Raw genomic sequence first — 20,862 nt, forward strand, 5'->3', positions numbered from 1 at the left:
GTGTTTGGCATATCGAGTACGTCACGGGGAGCTTGCCAGGCTCTGCCGTGCAGGCGAGATACTCTCGGTAGCTTGCCGGGCTCTTCGAGAGGGGCGGAGAAATCGAACTCGGATAAAATGAACTAATCCTACTATCTAGGGTTCATGTTTAATGTTTTAGGATTGGTGTGGCTTCCTTGGGCAAGATTGGAGAGGGATTTCACATCTCATGTTGAGGTGGGGATCAGTTTACTTCCTTTCAAGACCTGAGCAGGCCGAGAGGACCTTAAGAGTCAGGTTGTTTTTTTGCGAGTAGTTCCCAGTATTCCAGCTTTCAGGAATCATCACTTACATGAGTCTTATAACCCAGCAGCGTATTTCAGTAGCCTTGCACTGTTGTGCTTTGTAAAGCATATTTGGTGCACCTTTAGTATCTGGAAACAGAGTCAGCATTTTTTTTTACCAGTGAGTATGAGTGAAGCTACCCACATATTCTTCTCATACCTGGAAAAAGATTTAGGTCTTGTCAAAGGAGAATATTCATGTTGGAAGGAAACTTGGGCTTTTGCATTTGTGCTTTTTGAGTCTTTTTTGATAGAATTGAAACTTACCTTCATAAACTACTATATTAATTTATTTTATTCTTTGAATATTTGACGACTACCAGATTAGGTAGGGCTGGAGCGATAGCACAGCGGTAGGGCATTTGCCTTGCACGCAGCCAACATGGCTGACCCGAGTTCGATTCCTCCGCCCCTCTCGGAGAGCCCGGCAAGCTACCGAGAGTATCTCGCCTGCATGGCAGAGCCTGGCAAGCTACCCATGACATATTCAATATGCCAAACACAGTAACAACAAGTCTCAAAATGGAGATGTTACTGGGCCCGCTCAAATCGATGAATAACGGGAGGACCGAGGACTGTGACCAGATTAGGTGAGCAAAATAGATGTGTACCTACTCCTGGAATTTACAATTAAAGAGGTCAAATTGTTAAATGTAGGCTAACACTGTTTTGTCCTTCCTGCATAGCCTCAGGTAGTTTAGGTGTATTGGGTTGCTCCCATCACAGTACTCCCATTCCTCTGAGTTTATTTGTAACTTCTTTCTTTGTTCTCTGTTGACTTGTTTTTCTCTTCTTCATAAGTCCTTTGCATAGTTTATTCAGAGCAATGTCCTTTTTGTATGGACACAAGAAGACAGTATGTGCTATGCTTTTGTTATGTGACTCAGTGATATTTTCCTCCTGGGCATCTGTTTTCTCACCTAAGCCTCAGCTGCCCTTTCTTCCTAGTGCCCCCCAAATCAAGGTCCCGAAGAGGGACTGAATGGAACCAGGGCAAGCGATAAGCTATGTGCTACCCTGGCATCAAGATGGGCCTGGCCAAAGTGCATAGTGCTTAACTATAAGCTAAGAGCTTGGTCATGGACAATGGCTGTCATGATACAAAAAGTAATAACTAGATTTAGACCATGCTAGGGTTAGGAATGATTAGTCTGAGTCTGTGGCAAGATGTTCCCAGGAGAGCTGCCCTACAAGGCTCAATGTTATCTCTTACTGTGTCCATACAAAAATAACTAGTATTGAGATGTTGACAGAGTTATTGGACTGAGGAAAGGAGAAAAATAGCTTAGGAGGTATTTGCCCTTGGGCAGTCAGGAAGGGCTTTGGAATACCTTTGAGGTGGTGTTCCCTTTGATCTTGGTGTGAGCTCAGGAAGGGCTTTCTTGTGTTGATTTTGCTACCTGACTGGGTGCAGTGTCAGCCCAGAGTGCTGGGGAGTTGGAGAGACAAGAGAGCTGGAGAGAGAGCAGGACAGCATGATGAACGGTGGATAGGCTAGCAGTGGGGACAAAGAGAGAAGAATGTAGAAGAATACAGGAGCAGGCACGTGGAGAGAGAGAGAGAGCCCAGGGTGTGAGATGGAGCGTGGAGAGTTGAGCGGGAGAGACAGGAGGAGACGGGAATGAGAGGCAGTGAGAGACTAGAATGGGAGGCTCAGGAGACTAGGGCAGGGCGTGGGGAGAATGGACTAGATGGCATGTGATCCGATCAGCTGGCTTGGCCCTCGATTCATCTACCGTCTGCCCCACACCCCGAATTGCAGGCGGCTAGGAGGAAAACCTCGGGGGCCTCTCCCTGGCTTCCCCTCAAAGATTTTTTACTGTTAAATAGGCAGTTCAGGTGATTTCAATAGGTGATAGATTCCTTGTCGAAAAGTCAGTATATTGAAGTATAAAAGGGAAGAAAGGAGGAGAAACAACCTAAATCAGTTGGGCAAAGGTGGCTCCTTTAAGCTTCTGGTGTAAGCTAAGCATTGGTAGACTTTGGACAGCCAAATGGGGAGGGTCTGGGGCATGTCAGCCCTGAGTCACCTCACTTGGATGGAGCCCTGCTTCAGGCACTACTGCCACCTAATTTAAAGGGTCATTCATTTATCACTTAGATCATTTATCATACCCAGTTAGGGGGGCTAAGGAACTGTTAAAAGTTCTGGCCTGCAGACCACAACACCCAAAAGGAGAGAGAGAACACAAGGGATTGCCCTGCCACAGAGGCAGGGGGGGATGGGGGGGATGGGGGTGGGAGGGACATTATCCATGGTGGTGGAAAATGGGCACTGGTGGAGGGATGGGTATTGGATCATTGTATAATCGAAACCCAAGCACAAAAAATTGTAAATCTACAACTGTACCTCATGGTGTTTCACTAATAAAAAAAAAAAGTTCTGGCCTCTCTTGTACTCTGCTGGAACATGAGAGCTTCAGGAGATGTATCAGAGGAGCAGAGGGCACTGTCATTCTGAGGACGTGGAGGTCTCTAAAGGGCCTTCAGCCTCTGCTGACATTTTGTAGCCTAAAGGTCATTGTAGCAATGTTTTGGTAAATAAACTGTTTTCATTTTTTTCTAAGTGTCAGTATGTTCTCAGGCATAAAGCAAGTATATATGCCATACATTTAAAAATTGTAAATAAGGCAAATATTCTGTTAGTAGGTGATTACAATTTAATTTATTTATTTATTGCTTTTTGGGTCATACCCAGTGATGCTCAGGGGTTACTCCTGCCTTTGCACTCAGGAATTATTCCTGGCAGTGCTCGGGACCATATGGGATGCCAGAGATTGAACCCAGGTCGGCTGCATGCTAGGCAAGCGCCCTACCCGCTGTACTATCGCTCCGTCCCCAACAATTTAATATTTTTGATGGCATTTCTCTGATAAAATGTTAGCAAACTTGTGGTAGGACAGAGAATCTTGGATTTCCTTATCTATTCCACCAGGTTTTTTGAAAGACAAATGGATTACTCTAAGAGAAGGGCAACTTTTGGAATCTGATTGTTAATTTTTGAATGGTTAATATTTTTTTGGTTTTGGTACACTCATTGGCTCTGCAATCAGGAGTCACTCCTGGTAATGCTCTGAGGCTCATATAGGATGCCATGGATTGTGTGAAAGACAGGCATCCTACCTATTGTACTATCTCTCCAGCCATGGGGTTCTGAAGCTTTAAGGACCACAGATTCTGGAAGGTGAACAATATGGAAGATGAACGGAAGATAAAAATGTTTATGCAAATAAAGGCAGTGTTAGCGCAGCTGAAAAGTAAGAAGTAGATGGAGATGAGTAGATTTAACAACTTTCATCAGCCTTAGTGATTGACTTATTGTCTTACTGTTGATCTGGTTTCCCTGTCTGTCTTTCCGTCTGTCCCTGTGCCTACAAAAAGAAATGTTCCTGTCGAGAAGCTGGCATATGTCGTGTGAGGACTTCAGACTTTTGGTTTATTCCTTATTTGGTACCTACTGACATATTTAAAAGTTCACACAGAAGCATACTTAGCTGACTGTATGATTTGGTGGGTTTTGGTGTCGATGTTATGACTAATCGAAGGTGTTGATCAGTCATAACATGGACAAACACATGCATGCCTTCATGTCAGTGATAGTGAGAGATGTTGTGGCGCAAAATGACTTGTAAGTTTAGCAGAGATTTTTCAGACCGTGGCCAGTTTTAATTGAAAGGGATAGATTAGCAAATACAATTTTTCAAATGATTCTGGAATATAATAAGAAATTCAATGTCTATTTTAACAGGCCAATAGCAGGATATGCTAACCTGTGTCCAAATATGATCTCTACCCAGCCTCAGGAGTTCATTGGCATGCTGTCCACAGTGAAACATGAGATTATTCATGCCCTGGTAAATTTTGCTGTTAACTACTAATCTTTTCTTCATAAGTATACTTTGCTGCATTTTATGTCCTCTTCTTGACGTATATACTACATTTTAAGATTATATGGATTTTTTGAATCACATTTGATGGAATCTAGTTCATTAGGCTTTTGCCAATAAAAAGTAATGATTGGGTTAGTGACTAGGCGGAAGTATACTATGTTAAATAATTAAAGAAGAAAATCTTGGGGCCAGAGAGATAGTACAGTAGGTAGGGCACTTGCCTTGCACACAGACTGACCTGGGTTCAATTCCCAGTATCCCCTCTTATTCTCTGAGCACTGCCAAGAGTGGTCCCTGCGTGCAGAGCCAGGAATTAGCCTTGAATAGCACTGGTGCTATCCCAAAAACCAAACAAGGGAGAGAGAAAAAAAAAAGGAAAAACCATTGAATAAATAGGATTCAAGGAAAAGTATAGGCCTGGGAATATACTCACTGTCCAGCATCTGTCTTCCACACCTGAGGCCTTGAATTGGATCCTTGGCATTGGTCCACATGCTTGTGTGATTCCAAGGCTCATTTCTAGAAGTGCTCTGAGAGGGCGGGGGTGCAGCAGCCCCCCCCCACCCCCCCCAGCGGCGTGCCCAGGCATGATCAGCATTGCACTGTGGGCCCAAGTATCAGGATGTCTGGGCCTGGGCGCTGCTGACGAGCCCCAAAGCAGAGAACACAATAACAAAGGGTCTTGGTCTGGTTTGAACTCTCTAAAATGTGTTTACATGGGTTAACAAACTACCTTCCCCTGGCTGATCCAAAATGTAGGAATGAAACGAAGCTGGTTAAGCCCCTAGGAAATGTTTATGCCGGCACTGGGAGTGATAGTGCAGCATTGCCGAGCCTCCCAGGAGTGAGGGGGTGGGGAGGCAGAGGGAGACAGAGGGAGAGATGGAGAGACGGAGTGTGAGACAGAGAGACAAGGAGAGGGAGACAGACAGAGGGAGAGACAGAGACAGAGAGAACCATATTTTGTGTTTGGATAATACTTTCAGAAACTGACTTTGACTCAGTGAGATGCGTTCATCAGAGAGAGAAAGGATCCCAAAGAGCTCGGCATGAAGTCTCTTGACTGTACCACTAGAATCCTCTGGGACCTTTTGCAAATTACTTAGGTGACTGTCCGCATCCTTGTTAAGATAATAGTGGGACTTGCAGCAATGGGGTAGGAGAGATGGTACAGCAGGTATGGCTCTTGCTTGCCTTTCTTGGGGCCATTCCCGCTTCCATCCCAGCATCACTCCTGGGAATGATGTCAGGATTCACTCCAGGTGGTGCTCAGGCTCGAACCCGGGTTGGCAAATGCCTTTCCTGCTGTACTATCTGGCCCCATGGTCCTAGTTTCTTAAGTCAGTGTGTTACCGGTTTTTCTCTGGTGGGAGCTGTATAGGTGGGCTCCCAGGGTATTCCAAAGCGGGGGTGGGGGTGGGGGGCACTGGTAGAACAGGTCGCTGCAGTAAGGGGACAGGATAGGGAGGTTGAGAAATAATGGACTAAGTGACTGACACAGAATGTCTGTGTTTCTCTTTTGATTTCTTTACTTACAATTACCTCAAGCAATTGGAAATTTAAAATTCACTGGAACACCTAGTTGTCCAATTGCAATATGTAAGAATTTCTTACAGATGCTTTAGCTAGATGCTTTCAGAGGTAAAATGAGTGATCTCTTTTGATGGCTTGTTAAGATACCTGTAACATGAATCACACTTGTTATTTTCATTTTAAGATATTTGGAGGTAAAAAACTGTTTTGAACTTTTCTTATAGGGCTTTTCTGCTGGACTCTTTGCGTTCTACCACGATAAAGATGGAAATCCTCTCACGTCAAGATTTGCGGATGGCCTCCCACCTTTTAACTATAGGTATTTCATATGTATGCTTCTTCACTTTTAGGAGAACACCAATACCCGAGAATCAGCGCACGTTGGGTGCCTTGAATAATAGTGACTCTAGGACTAGCCCAAGAAAGTTACAGCTGGGGCTGGAGAGATAGAGGGCTGGGTTGGGCCCTGATCTTGTGTGGAGCCAACGTGGGTTGAATCCCCAGCATCTCATATGTCCTCTGAGCGCTGCCAGGAGTGATCCCTGAGCACTGCTGGGGTGACGCCAAAATGAAGGGAAGGGGAGGGGAGGGGAGGGGAGTGGTGTTTCATTTTATATTAAGATGAATGAATGTGAGTAGTAGGTAATGGGATATACATGATACCCTTTCAGTATCTGTGTTGCAAACCATAATGCCAGAAAGGGAAGGGGAGGGGCTGAGGGTGGAGAGACAGAGAAAGAGGAAAGAGGGAGAGGAAGGGAGGGAGGGAGAGAGAGAGAGAGAGAGAGAGAAGGAGGGAGGGAGGAAGGGAAGGAAGGAAAAGGAAGGAAGGAAGGAAGGAAGGAAGGAAGGAAGGAAGGAAGGAAGGAAGGAGGAAAGGAGGGAAGGAGGGTGGGAGGGAGGAGAGGAGAGGAGGGAGTGTCTGTCACAGAGGCAGGGTGGGGGTGATGCAGGGCCAGAGGGAAACTGGGGACGGTGGTGGTGGGAAATATACACTAGTGAAGAGATGGGTATTGGAACATTGTTTAACTGAAACCCAATCATGAACAGCTATGTAGCTGTCTATCTTTCAGTGATTTAATTAAAAAAAAAATTCAAAAAAAGAAAAGAAGCTCACATTAATCATTAGGAGTAATTCATATAGCAGTTATGACTTGCTAGGCTCTATGGTTTACATTTCTAAATATATGTAAAAGTACTGGGCTGGAGCGATACACCCGGCAAGCTACCGAGAGTATCTCGCCCACACGGCAGAGCCTGGCAAGCCGCCCGTGATGTATTCGATATGCCAGACACAGTAACAACAAAGTCTCCAATGGAGATGTTACTGGGCCTGCTCGGGCAAATTGATGAACAACGGGAGGACCATGACCGTGACCGTGACAGAGCTGGAGCGATAGCACAGCGGGTAGGGCATTTGTCTTGCACGTGTTCGACCCAGGTTCAATTCCTCCATCCCTCTCAAGAGAGCCCGAGAGTATCCCGCCCTCACAGCAGAGCCTGGCAAACTCCCCGTGGCATATTTGATATGCCAAAAACAGTATCGACAAGTCTCACAATGGAGATGTTACTGGTGCCCGCTCAAGCAAATCAATGAACAATGGGAGGACAGTGCTACAGTGCTATGTAAAAGTACATTTAAATAACTGAAGAGCTGAAAAATGTCCTATCCTTGTAGTACTATAGAGATGGAGAGTCACGGAAGAGTGACAGAGTCAGATCAAGCTCTGAATGTCACACTGCGAATACCTTATTTATTGCGCACCATTTTTTTCACTTTAAGAGATGCTAGATTTATTAGAAATTGAGCACACTTACATACTTTGATTGGTAATTAGTATTTTCCCCTTAAATTTTCATTCCAGGATTTACTTACGTAAAGATTAAAGTGTGTTAGCACAGAATTATCCGTAAAATTGTTTTTAATTTGTATAACCCTAAAAAAAGATATAGTCCTTGAAAAAATTTACTTTACCAACTTACTGTTCATGTACAGTTTTGTAGAATTTCAGAGGATTAGTTCTATTCAGTTTGTATGTGTGTAGGTATCAACCACCTTTGAAATTAAGAGGTGAAGAGAGAGGGAGAGGGAAAGAGAAGGGGAGTGATCTCCCATATGTCGGGAAAAAACACAGTAAGGAAACAAAAGATGGTCCTAGTCATCAACACTGAGGGTTCTCGACAGTAGAGCTGAGTTTCCGTAGGGTTGGCATTAGGAAGGGTGCTTGGGCCCTGGTGGCGGGAAGTGGACTCTGATGACAGCCTGTGTTGGGATGAGGTGTGCCTAAAAGGAGTATTACCATTGCTATCAATCCCAGTGCTTCCATTAAAAATGGTTTTCATAAAAGGAAAAAAGATGCATATGAGTTTCCCCTTTTTCACCTTACAAACGAGGTCTCTGAGAAGGAGGATTGTGGTCTTAGAAAGGCATAAAAGATAGATAGGAATTTTGCTCGTGTGAAGTAAGTGAGAGAGCTGTACCCCCCTTCCCCCCAACTATTGTGAGGCTGTGCATTCTTTTTTAAAATTATTATTATTTTATTTGATTTAATATTTTTGCTTTTTGGGTCACACCGGTGTGGCACAGGGGTTACTCCTGGCTCTGCACTTTAGGCATTACCCCTGGAGACTCTATGGGATGCTGGGAATCGAACCTGGGTCTGCCTCTTGCAAGGCAAATGCCCTCCCCCCCAATCACCCCAGCCCCGAGGCTGTACATTGTTGCACTGAGGCTGCTCCTCAAAAGCTTATCACAGTATAAGTGGACATCATAGAAATATAAGAAAATCTGTTGTTGAACATTTACAGTTGGAATGGGATTATTCCAAATAAATTATTTGGAGAAATTGTTCAATTTCAGGATTTTGAAAAGGATTTTGAGTGATTAAAAGGTATTTATTTTTCTGCTATTCACGGCTGTTCACTATTATGTTTAAATATCGACTTGCCTTAGAAAACAAAAGTAATTAATAACTTTTTTATGCTATCGCTCCAGCCCCAGGAGAGGCAAGGGATTTCAAGGACGATAAATAGATGAGAACAAATATAAAAATTATTCATTTTGGAATCTGGGTTAGATGTTGGCTGTATAGGTATTTGTATAAATTCACACCCGACGGGGGGGCCACTGTTGGCTTGGGTGATTCTCGAGAATCACCTGGGGGGAAATTTAAAAAATTATTTAGGCTAGGGAATGGGATTAAGGTGTTGCCCTCCACGGAGCCGGCCCTGGCTCAGTCCTGGGTTGCATACTGTCTCCAGAGCACCAGCAGGGGTGGAGGCCGGGAACCGAGCGCCAAACCCAACCACCACAACAAACATGATCAAAAACCCAACACGAACAGCTTTGTAGCTATATCTCATAGTGATTCAGTTAAAAAGAAGATTTAGACCTAGGGGGGATGTCTTAATTGCTGTGCTGGGTATCAGGGTGTTGCTTAGTGCAGAGTTACCTTCCTACATTCGCGTTCATGAGGCCTTAGAGTCAATCCCTGTTTTTCCCCCTCCCAGAATATTAAACAGAAACTACCGTAGTATTTTTCCTTCTGTTTTTGAGGTTGTGCCAGGACACACTTGCAGTCTGTATCGGCTCTTCTGGATATTGTAGATCTTTTCCCTTTCAGCCTGTATTTCCAGGACTGCTAGTGAGTTTAAGCCATTTGCATTTTCTCTTTATAACCTATTCACTTAATTTTCCTGCACTTTTGGATTTTGCTTCTTTTCTCTGGTCACTTTTTTTTTTTCCTTTTTGGGTTATACACGGCGATGCACAGGCATTACTCCTGGCTCGTGCACTCAGGAATTACTCCTGGCAGTGCTCAGAGGACCATGTGGGATGCTGGGGATTGAACCTGGTCAGCTGCATGCAAGGCGAACACTCTATCTGCTGTGCTATTGCTCCAGCCCCAGGAGTTATTTATGAATTAGGATATTAATCTTTATTATGCTTGCTTCAGATATTTTCTGTTCAGTATTTTTTAAATATATTTTTGCTATGCAGAAATACTTTGAAGGTTCATGTCAGTGAATTAATTTACTTTTCCTTTTTAACTTAGGAAAGTGTCTTATTTGGTTTTGCTTTTTGGGCCACACCTGGCTGTGGTCAGGGCTTGCTTCTGGCTCTGCACTCAAGGATCACTCTTGGCGGTGCTCAGACGACTAAGGTGTGTCGAAGATTGGACCTGGGTTGACTGTGTGCAAGGCAAATGCCTCCTCTGCTGTACTCTCACTCCAGAAAAGTTTCTACCCTCCAGAGATTAGAAACATATTCTGCCGGAGTGGGGGGAGATTGTTTAAGTTGTAGAGCCTGTGCCAGAATGTTCTAGTTCCTGCTTTTGTCCCTCTTCACCAGCACCATTTGGTGTTGTACTGGTGGTCCTGAACCTCTGAACACCACCGTGTGTGGCCCCTTTGAAAAATAATATATTTTTTTTCTTTTTGGGTCACGCCCAATGATGCACAGGGGTTACTCTTGACTCTGCACTCAGGAATCACTCCTGTTGGTGCTTGGGGGACCATATGGGATGCCAGGGATTGAAATCAGGTCGGCTGTGTGCAAGGCAAACGCCCTACCCACTGTGCTATTGCTCCAGCCCCCTCAATTAAAAGATCTTTTAATCCTTTCATATTCAAAACATTTGTGAACTCAGTCTGAACTGTGTCTCTGGGTGGAATGTACTTGGATTATAGGGGTTTTACCTTGATTGTGAGCTATTTTCAAGACTGCCACAGAGCTAAGGGAGAATATGAGAAAAACACCACAAATTGATATTCTTGCTCACATTTATGTTTCTTGGATTGCTGAAAGATTTTGATCAATTTTCAGCATTTAAAAAATGTTGATTTGGGACTGGAGAGATAATACAGGGGTTAAAGCACTTGCCTTACACCTGGCTAGGTTTGATCCATGGCACCACATATGCTTCTCAAGGCACCGCCAGGAGTGACCCTGAGCACATAGGCAGGAGGAAGCCCTGAGCAATGCCAGGAGTGATCCCTGAGCACATAGGCAGGAGGAAGCCCTGACACTGCCAGGAGTGATCCCTGAGCACATAGGCTGGAGAAAGCCCTGACACGGCCAGGAGTGATCCCTGAGCACACAGGCAGGAGGAAGCCCTGAGCAATGCCAGTAGTGATTCCTGAGCACACAGGCAGGAGGAAGCCTTGACCACCGCTGGGAGTGGCCCCCAAATCAAAATAATAAAATTCAATGAAGCATTTGATTTGTTGAATTTTTCTGCTTTTCTCTTCAGTGTCATGAAGCAGATCATTTTCATAGACGACTCTCTCTTTTGCTGACAGCCATCTGAAGTTTATTTTTGTATCTACCACAAACTAAGCATTTAACTTTTTCCTTTGATGGATAACCATTTCACATAATTATTACAATTTTTCACTAAATTGAAATACTCTTTTTGAGAGAGAACCCTAATAAACTCAATCAGAAATGAATGAGGGGACTTCACAATAGATACCACAGAAATTCAAAGGATCATCAGAGATTACTTTGAGAACCTTTATGCCATGAACCGAGAGAACATAGAAGAAATAGATAAATTCCTGGATTCCTGTAACCTCCGAAGGCTGAACCAAGATGATTTAGAATATCTGAACAGATCCAGCACTGTGGAGGAAATTGAAACGGTAATCAGAAGTCTTTCCAAAAACAAAAACACAGTGATTGAATAAGAAAGAAATAAAATAAAATCTCTCATTTTAAAAAAAGATAAAATTTTCATGTATATTTCGATCTATATCTGGATTTGCTTTTGTTTTATCCAGCAAATTTATTAAAAGGGAGTAATGCATTTTCTCATAACTTAGTGTTAGCTATGTGAACTTGAGTAAGTTACATCTGTCTAAGTAGCTCTCATTATTTGCGTAGTGGTGATGCTAATTTGTAAGGTTGTTGACAAGATCATATTAGAAAATGCTGTGCAGCACAGGCTGGGGTGTGGCTCAGCCCTAGAGCACGGGCTGCTGCCTGTGGAAGCCCGAGGCTGGTTCTCCAGCAAGTTCCTGAGACAGAAACACTCTTAAGGCCTTGGATGGGACTGTCAGGGCATGGCAATGCAGGGTGGATATCATGACACTTGACATTTAAAGTGATGGCAGATTTGCAGAATTGTCTCATTATTCTTTAATTGCAGCCTTGGATTATATCAGTGGAGTGATAAAGTCATTCGGAAAGTGGAGCGGTCCTGGCATGTGCGGGATGACAAGGTGGTTTCTCACACTGTACATCTCCTGGTGACGCCTCGGGTTGTCGTGAGTATGGGTCACTTCAGTCCCTCAGTCTGTGCTTCAGTCGCCATTGTGAAGAGTCCATACCTAAATTTTAGGGACCAGAATAGGAACTATAATATAAAGGTAATGCCATAAGTTTGAAGCCAAGGTTAATCAAAGAAAAAGGAAATTTGGTCATGACTACCCACTGAATTAAGTCAGGGTTCCTCTATTGTGATAACGTCTTCAGATCACTGGTCCGCTTGCATTTGTGGCAATTCTCTGTAGAAACAACCAATAGTTTGCTTGTTTCTCTCTCTCTCTCTCTCTCTCTCTCTCTCTCTCTCTCTCTCTCTCTCTCTGTCCCCTCCCTCCCTCCCTTCCTTCTTTCCTTCCTTCCTTTCTCCCTCCATCCCTCCTTCCCTCCCTCCTTTTTTCCCTTCCCCCTCCCTCCCCCCCATACACAGACATACAGATACACAGAGACACTCACACACACACACACACACACACACACACACACACACACACATTTACACATTTTCTGGGAGAGAGAAAGAGAAATAAATCTTAAGGAATAGGCTCACGCAGCTGTGGAGTTTTGGTGAATTCTGCGCCTACAAGAGCAGTTGTTGGTCTAGTAAGGCCTTCAACCGATTGAATGAAGCCTATCTTATTATGAAAGGTAATACGCTTTATTGAAAGTCCAGTGGTTTCAAGTTCATCTCATGAAAATGCCCTTACATAAACGTTCAGAATACTGTTTGACTACTAATTTGGGTATCTGGCCAAAGTATTCTGACACATAAAATTAACCATCAGATGGATTCATTCACCCTTCTGTTCATTTGGGATTTTTTTGTTGTTGTTGGCTTTTTTGTTTGTTTATCTGTGTTTGGGTCACACCCAGCAACGCTCAGGAATTACTCCCTGAGGCGCTCAGGGGAACATATGGGATGCTGGGGATCAAGCCAGGTCAGCCACAAGCAAAGGCAGTGATTTACGTGCTGTAGTATTTCTCCAGCTCCATTGTTCATTATTATTATTATTATTATGGTTTGGTTTGGTATTAAGGGTCATACGTGGTGGCGCTTAGGTCCTCCTGGCGCAGTGCACAGAGGATGCTCCTGGTCGTGTTAAGGGGACCATGAGATGCTGGGGACAGAACTGGGGTGTTCTTGCTTGCGGAGCATGAACGCAGACCATTAGACTCTCTCTCTGCCCCCATACCCTTTGCGTGGAGAGGGGCATACCCAACATTGCTCAGGGCTGTCTCCTGGCTCTGTATTCAGGGGTCCCTCCTGGTGGTGTTCAGGGGTCATTTGGGGTGCTGGGCATCAAACCAGGATCGGCATGTGCAAGGCAAGCACCTGACCCACTGTTCTATCTCTCTGGACTCCCAAACCCTCTTGTTACTACTCTGCTATTTTCTTAGAACATAGGACTTTCTCTGCCTTTGGATTTGTGCACTGCTCTTGAAATCTCTAAAGGACCATCAAAACCAAATGATCAGATGAATTCTATGAACAGTTTATTGAGTGAATAGTCAGTTTTTTTTCTACAAAGACTGTATTCATTATTAGAAAATTTTATACCTGATTTAAAATTGTTGTTGATTTAAAAGTTAGAAATGGCAATCATGGAAGTTTCTAATTTTTTGAAAGATATGGACTAAAAAAAAGTTAAATTTTAAATAAAGGCAAAAAATTTTAGAGAAATAGTAATTTGCGAGTGAAGAAAGGGTGGCAGCATCAAAATATTTTAGTAAATTGTATTAGATACCTAGGTGGGGGTAGGGTAGGGCTACCCAGCAGTATTCAGGGCTTACTCCTAAGAATGCTTACGGACCCGTAGATTCTGCTGGGTATCAGACAGGTCGGTTGAGTATGTAGGCAAGTGCCATAATCCCTGTACAATTAAGCCCTGAATATTTAATTTTTTGTTTATTTTTGCTTCTAATTTTTTAAAATTTTATTTTTATATAGTTGTCACAATAATTCATTGCATTTAATATTCAAACACCAATTCCACCACTGTGCACCTTCCCACCGCCGTAAGAGGAAAGTGTGTGAAGATTGTTGTATTTCATCCTGGAGTCATTAAGCCCTTGTATAGGAAATTACAAGCATGTATATTAAACCCAAACAAATTGTGTTACTTTTGGTACATCAAAAGGCTAGAGCATGAGAGGTCACTCTAGGAACTCTGAAATTTAGAATATGATTACAGTGCACATTCACTCATGGGTAAGGTTTATGTCACACTCTTCTTGGCTGTTGATGAGACTGTATGGTCCCAGGGGCAGTTTGTGGGTGTGACTGCCAAGCTACTGGTAAACTTGGGAGCTGGAGGGAGGACGCCCAATCCTGCTCCGAGTGAGCTTGGAGATCTCAGTAATGGGTCCCACATACCTGGGTTTTTCTGTAGGTTCCCTCATGGGTGAGGCTTATCTGAGCAGTTGAGTTCTAGAGGTATTTGGCTGCCAGGGTTCTGTTGGGGCAGGGAGGGAAACTCAACCCGCACCCCCCTTCGAGTTGCCCCTGTGAAGATAGCCTGTCTTGGGGGCAGGATGTTCTATGTTACTCTCTTCCGGGAGCTTTATTTCTGAGTTTCTGGATCTTGGCCGTTGATGAGATTATATGGCAGCTGGGGGCAGTTTGTGGGTGTATGTGACTGCCAAGCTGCTAGAAGACAGGGGACTTGGGGGGAGGAGGCCCAGTCTCGCTCTGAGCAAGCTTGGAGATTAGACATTTAATTTTAAAATGAACTCTTTCCTCTTAACAAAATAATTCTTTAATCCCTACTTTATTTTATTAAGTTTAGTAAAGAATTTGCCATTTTCTTTTTGTGCTTTTGTAGTATATGTATTTTTTTTCTGATTCTTAGGAGGAAGCGAGAAAACATTTTGACTGTCCAATTCTGGAGGGAATGGAACTTGAAAATCAAGGTGGCATGGGCACTGAGCTCAACCATTGGGAAAAACGCTTACTAGAGGTCAGTGTACTTTCAAATATTACTAGAAATATGTTGTCTTTAATAAAGGCAATTTCTGTTCAAAGCAGAAGTTACTCAAGACAATAGTAGGTTATAAAGTTAACACTTTAGAATGTCTTTCTTTTCCTTTCAGCTTTCTGGATGCCCATTCCAGTCGCAATCACTTTCTTTCCCCAGAGCACAGAAAGATAGTTTTTATTGAAAGAAATTTACTTAGAAAGCTATGAGGGGAGAGGAAGAGAGAATACAGGCTTCTCTGGAATGGAAAAAGAAAGCAAGGCAAGAGAGATAGTGAGAGGTGTGTTGGAGGGAGGACGTGGGCTGCGAGAGCAAGCCTAGTCTCTGTTTGGTGCCACTCCCGGCAGTGTGTTACCACAGCGCACACAGACTATAAGGGAGTTCTCAGTACTGCACGTTTCCATTGCCTGAAGGAAATCCACATGTAAGTGAGGCCCTGCACTGTTCACAGATTAACTGTATACACACAGTGCTCTGATTGTTTTAAATGGGTCCAAACATTCATGCACCCTTCTCCTTCCCTCTCCTCCCCTCCCTCTCTCCTTTCCTACCCCCCGCCCCTCCTTCCCTCCTCCTCTCCTCTTCCCTCCTCTCTCCTTCTCTCTACCCTCTCTTCCCTCTACTCTCCTCTTCTCTCTCTTTTTTTTTTTTTGGCCATACCTAGCACGATGCTCAGGTCTCACTCCTGGCTCTGCACTCAGGGATCACTCATGGCAGTGCTCAGGGGACCATATGGGGTGCTGGCAAGCACACTACCCACTGTGCTCTCACTGGGGCCCCATGCACCCTTTTTCAATTATTTTATCTTAAATATCTTTTTGAGGCAGTAAAATATCTTTTCTTAGCAGGTGCATAGACAGTGTCCTGCCCCTAAGGACTGGCCCGGGAGACACTGCAAACAGGAAAGCCAGACTGGCTGACCTCAGGCAGTAAAAGATATTTTACTGCTATAATCACGAGACTTAAACACTGAATTATCTGTTACTTATTGGAAACTCGGGAAAAAGCACGCATGCGGTGCCACAGAGTACAGCATTCTCTGTGGCTCGGGCTGGCATCTGTGCAAGCGTCAGCTCAACCCCAAGCCCCATCCCCATAAGAACTAATACCATTCTTTTTATTTATTTATTTATTTATTTATTTATTTATTGAATCACTGTGGGAAAGGTTACAAAGCTTTCAGGTTTATGTCTCAGTCATGCAAATATCAAACACATTTCCCTTTACCAATACTTATTTTTTACCATGAAGAACCCCAATAAAACCCCACCCCCCACCCCTCCCCGTCCCTGTGAGGCAGATGAATTCTAGTTAACACTCTATCTGCTTTGATTAGATTCATTGTTTCAATAAAAGATTCACCACTCTAATACCATTCTTAGCAGGTGCATAGACAGTGTCCTGCCCCTAAGGACCGGCCCGGGAGACACTGCAAACAGGAAAGCCAGACTGGCTGGCCTCAGGCAGTCATTCTTCTTCTACCTTTCTCTCTGTGCTGAGGCGTAGCTGGGGTTTTTATCTCCTGAAGTCCTATTTCTGGTATCACTGGCGACATTTCACCTTTATTAGGTTTCCAGGAGAACAGCTGGAAAGCTAACTTCAACTCATAAAAGACAAAAGGACCCCTTCCCTGGGCCGGTTGGGCAGAGACCTCAGTGGGCAGGGTTGCCCACACTCACCCCTTAGTGTGTCCTGGGGACACCCATGCCACAGGCCCAGCACTGCAGGGCAACACTGCATTGTGGGCTCAAGCGCACCCCATCCCCCAAAGAGAAAGAAATTTCTGGAATTGAAATTTCTGTCTGTATAAGTATTTAGTTGCAGTTTAAATAATTGAGGATCAAATTTGAGGAAATCATGAAAAATAAAAGGAGTGCCTGCTCTGTCCGTTCTCATCTAGTTGACCACAAAGTTATGATGGAAACTTTTGGGAGACAATTATTTCTCCAACAAGATTTTATTTTTATGTAAGCAAGTTTTCTTTCCTCTCCTCCCTTTGCTCTCCTTCCCCTCTCTTCTTTGCTTGTTTTGTTTTTGTTTTTGCTTGGGGGCCATCCCTGGCAGCATTCATGACTCTCTTCTGGCTCTGCTCTCAGGAATGACATCAAGCTGTGCCAGCCCCATGCCAGGCCTTATCTGCTGTGTTATATTTCCAACCCCACTAAATTTCAGTTCTCCATTTTTTAAAAAAATTTATTAATGAATCACCATGAGGTACAGTTACAGACTTACAAACTTTCGTGCTTATGTTTCAGTCACACAATGATTGAGTACCCATCCCTCTACCAGTTCCCATTCTCCACCACCAATGGTCCTAGTATACCTCCCACCACCCCCACACCATCCCCTGCCACCCCACCCCACCCCACCTCTGTGACAGGGCATTCCCTTTTGCTCTCTTTCTCCTTTTGGGTGTTGTAGTTTGCAATAAAGGTATTGAGCGGCCATCATGTTCGGTCTGTAGTCTACTTTGAGCACGCATCTCCCATCCCAAGCGGGTTCTCCAAATACCCATTACTTGGTGTTCCCTTCTCTATCTGAGCTGCTTTTCCCCCAGCATGTGAATTTGGCTTCCAAGCCGTAGAGCAATCCTCTTGGTACTTATTATGGTACTATTCTTGGGTATTAGTCTCCCCTTCTGTTTCAGCTCTCCTTTTTTTTTTTTCTTTTTGGGTCACACCCGGTGTTGTCCAGGTGTTACTCCTGGCTCATACACTCGGTGTTGCCCAGGTGTTACTCCTGGCTCATACACTCAGGAATCACTCTTAGTGTTGCTCAGGGGACTATATGGGATGCTGGGAATTGAACCTGGGTCAGCAGCATGCAAGGCAAACGACCTACCCGCTATGCTATTGCTCCAGCCCCTTCAGTTCTCCATTTTTAAGTGGATAATTTTACAAGCTTTCACCCATGGGCAGTCAGAGTAGATAGACAGGGAATCACAGCGCTGTGGAAGTACAGGAGCCGCCTCTCACCAGCTCTGTCATGATTTCAGAACGAGGCCATGACCGGCTCCCACACCCAGAACCGCGTGCTCTCGCGCCTCACGCTGGCCCTGATGGAGGACACCGGGTAAGCGCCTCCACAGGAGCGGGACTGTCGTTGCAGGGAAATTAAGGTCGAGATTGAGATGAAACTAGAAGGAAGACTGAAATTTTTACTTTAGAAATTGTACGTGGTTAGCTGTTTGCTACTTTGACATGAAGAGGCACATCGAGCACTACTCTGGGCTTACTCCAGGCATGTTGGGTTTCACGTGGGGACCATGTGTGGTGCCAGGGTGCAAGCCTAGGTCAGCGTTGTGCACAATAGATGCCTTACCTGCAGGATGATCTCTCTGGCCCAACCACTTGCTGCTTATACCAACTTCATTTAATCAGTAAATGTTGGGAACTCTGAGGTATATAGAATCAATGAACAAAATTACATTTGAGATTTATTTTCTATAAAAAGGGGCTACTAATATAAAAACGAATTTTTTTAATTGAAATAGGTAATGTATAGGCCTCTAATCTTTGTGCGTGTGTGTGTGTGTAGAGAGAGAGAAAGAGAGAAGAAAGAAGAGAGGAGAGAGAGACAGAGACATCAAACCCAGGGCCTTACACATGCAAGGACCCAACTCAACGTTCTGTTTCGTTTCTGATTATTTGCTTTGGTTTTTCCAAAGTTGAGATGACTTGGTTTGCAATAATACTGCTATTGTTTTGTGTTTGCAGTGGTAGTACACCACCCCCCAACAGATATCATCAAGGTCCTGCCTCCCTCCTGTCCCCTCTGCAGACCCAGTTACTGGTTCTGTCGACAGTACTGAAGAGTTTATTTCCACTGGGGAATATTAGCTAATTCCTTGCTTTGTTTGTTTCTTTTTCTTTATTTGTGGGTGGATTTTATTGCAGAGCCTGGCAAGCTATCCGTGGTCTATTTGACATGCCAAATCCAGTAAAAAAAATGGATCTCATTCCCCTGACCCTGAATACAGCAGAGTCGAGAAAGATGTGGAAGGAAAGGCTGATAAAATCCCAAGGTAGAAATAAGCTGCCAAAATGAAGAAAGACAAAAATGATTGTCTGTACTTTTAATGCATGTACGCTGGCATCTGATGCATCCATCGAGGACCTGATGGTACAAGCACAAAAGATCAAGTACGACATCATTGGTCTGACCGAAACGAGAAGACATCAATCACATCACGCCGTTTTCGACACTGGAGAAGAACTGTTCCTTGGAACATGTGACAAAAGAGGCATCGGTGGTGTCGGTATCCTTGTCAGCACAAACTTAGCCATGAGCATTGATTCATTCGAATGCCTAACAATCCGAGTCGGACGATTACACTTGAATAGATGTGGCTCACTGCCGGCAGTTTCTATCTTTGTTGTCTATTCACCAACATCCAATTATGGTGAAAGAGAAATTGAGAAGTTCTACATGGAGCTGGAGAAGTTCTGTAAAGAAGATCACACCTTCTACAAGATCATTGTCGGTGATTTTAATGCCAAGATAGGACCAAGAAAATCAGGCGATGAACTCCACATCGGGACCCATGGCCTAGAATAGAACAAACAGGGTGACAGACTGTCTGAGTTCATCATGTCAACCAAGACCTTTCATGGTAACTCACAGTTCCAAAAGGCTGAATCTAAACGTTGGACATGGGAGTCTCCCGGTGGACGGTTCCACAATGAAATAGACCACATCATGTTCAATCGGCGGTTTTGACTAACCGATGTTGCTGTTGTCCCAAAATTCCAAACGGGATTGGACCACCGTCTCCTTTGTGCAAAATTCTACCTCACAGAACGAGGAGAAAAGAATGCAAAGTTTAAGAAGAGCTCCCAGAACGACCACCAACTGGGAGCTCTTTGGCTCTGTTGTGGCAACATGGGAAGATGCCATCATTGACAACATTGATGAGGAATACGATCGAATGATTCAGCACCTCCATGAGTGTGTGAGGAATGCCAAGAGAGAGATAACGACAAAAAACCGCCTTTCTTTAAACACTCTTGAACTTATTTGCACATGCCTCAGGCAACCACAAGTGAACGTCGGAGCTGGCAAAACAATGCAGAGAAGCCATCAAGGATGACCTCAAAAACAGGAGAGCAGTGGTGCTGGTAGATGCGGCAGAAGCTGGGAAAAGCATTCGTAATGCCTGCCTGTCCTTCACCAACTACAAGACCAAGATGACTGCCCTCCGACATCCTGATGGATCTATCACATCCTCCAGAAAGGCAGTGGAGAAGATTATTCATGACTTCTACTCAGATTTCTTTAATAGCCACGTCCACTTGCCCACATACCACATTCCGCATGATGGATATGTCGTTCCCAATGTTCTCCCTTCCGAAGTCCAACATGCCATCTCGTTGGTAAAGAAACAAAGAGCACCTGGCCCAGACAAGATCAGACCTGAACACCTGAAGAACTTACCATCAGTACTCATCAGTACACTGGCTCGGCTCTTCACACGCTACCTGTCTGAATGCAAGGTGCCGTCCCAATGGAAAACCAGCAGGACTGTACTACTCTACAAGAAGGGAGACATCCACGACATTGGCAGCTATTGCCCAATCTGCCTATTGTCTGTCGTCTACAAACTGTTCACTCGAGTCATCCTGATTAGGGTTAGCAGAACACTAGATGAAGGACAACCATGTGGACAAGCCAGATTCCGAAAAGGATTCAGTACCATCGACCATATCCACACGATTACTAAGCTCATTGAGGTTTCTCAGGAGTTCAAGATGCCACTCTGTCTAATGTTCATTGATTTAAAGAAGGCCTTTGATTCTGTCGAGATGGAAGCGGTCATGGAAGCCCTAGCCAATCAGGGCATACAAACTCAATACATCAGGATCCTTTGTGAGCTCTATTGC

At 44.2% G+C, this 20,862-nt stretch overlaps 1 protein-coding gene across 2 annotated transcripts in view; it reads left to right on the plus strand.

Annotated features, from left to right (window-relative positions):
• LMLN (leishmanolysin like peptidase) overlaps positions 1-20,862 on the plus strand; it is a 74,665-nt gene that overhangs the window by 24,689 nt on the left and 29,114 nt on the right. The window contains exons 7-11 of one of the 2 annotated variants that reach the window (XM_056127717.1): positions 4,072-4,177; positions 5,971-6,065; positions 11,896-12,013; positions 14,858-14,965; positions 17,979-18,055. In XM_056127717.1, the coding sequence (XP_055983692.1) occupies positions 4,072-4,177; positions 5,971-6,065; positions 11,896-12,013; positions 14,858-14,965; positions 17,979-18,055 (504 nt within the window). The remainder of the gene's footprint in view (positions 1-4,071; positions 4,178-5,970; positions 6,066-11,895; positions 12,014-14,857; positions 14,966-17,978; positions 18,056-20,862) is intronic. The other variant, XM_056127718.1, reaches the window with a different exon arrangement.

This window comes from Sorex fumeus, unplaced genomic scaffold (genome assembly GCF_029834395.1).
Source record: "Sorex fumeus unplaced genomic scaffold, SorFum_2.1 ptg000063l, whole genome shotgun sequence".
In the NCBI taxonomy this organism is placed as follows: domain Eukaryota; kingdom Metazoa; phylum Chordata; class Mammalia; order Eulipotyphla; family Soricidae; genus Sorex; species Sorex fumeus.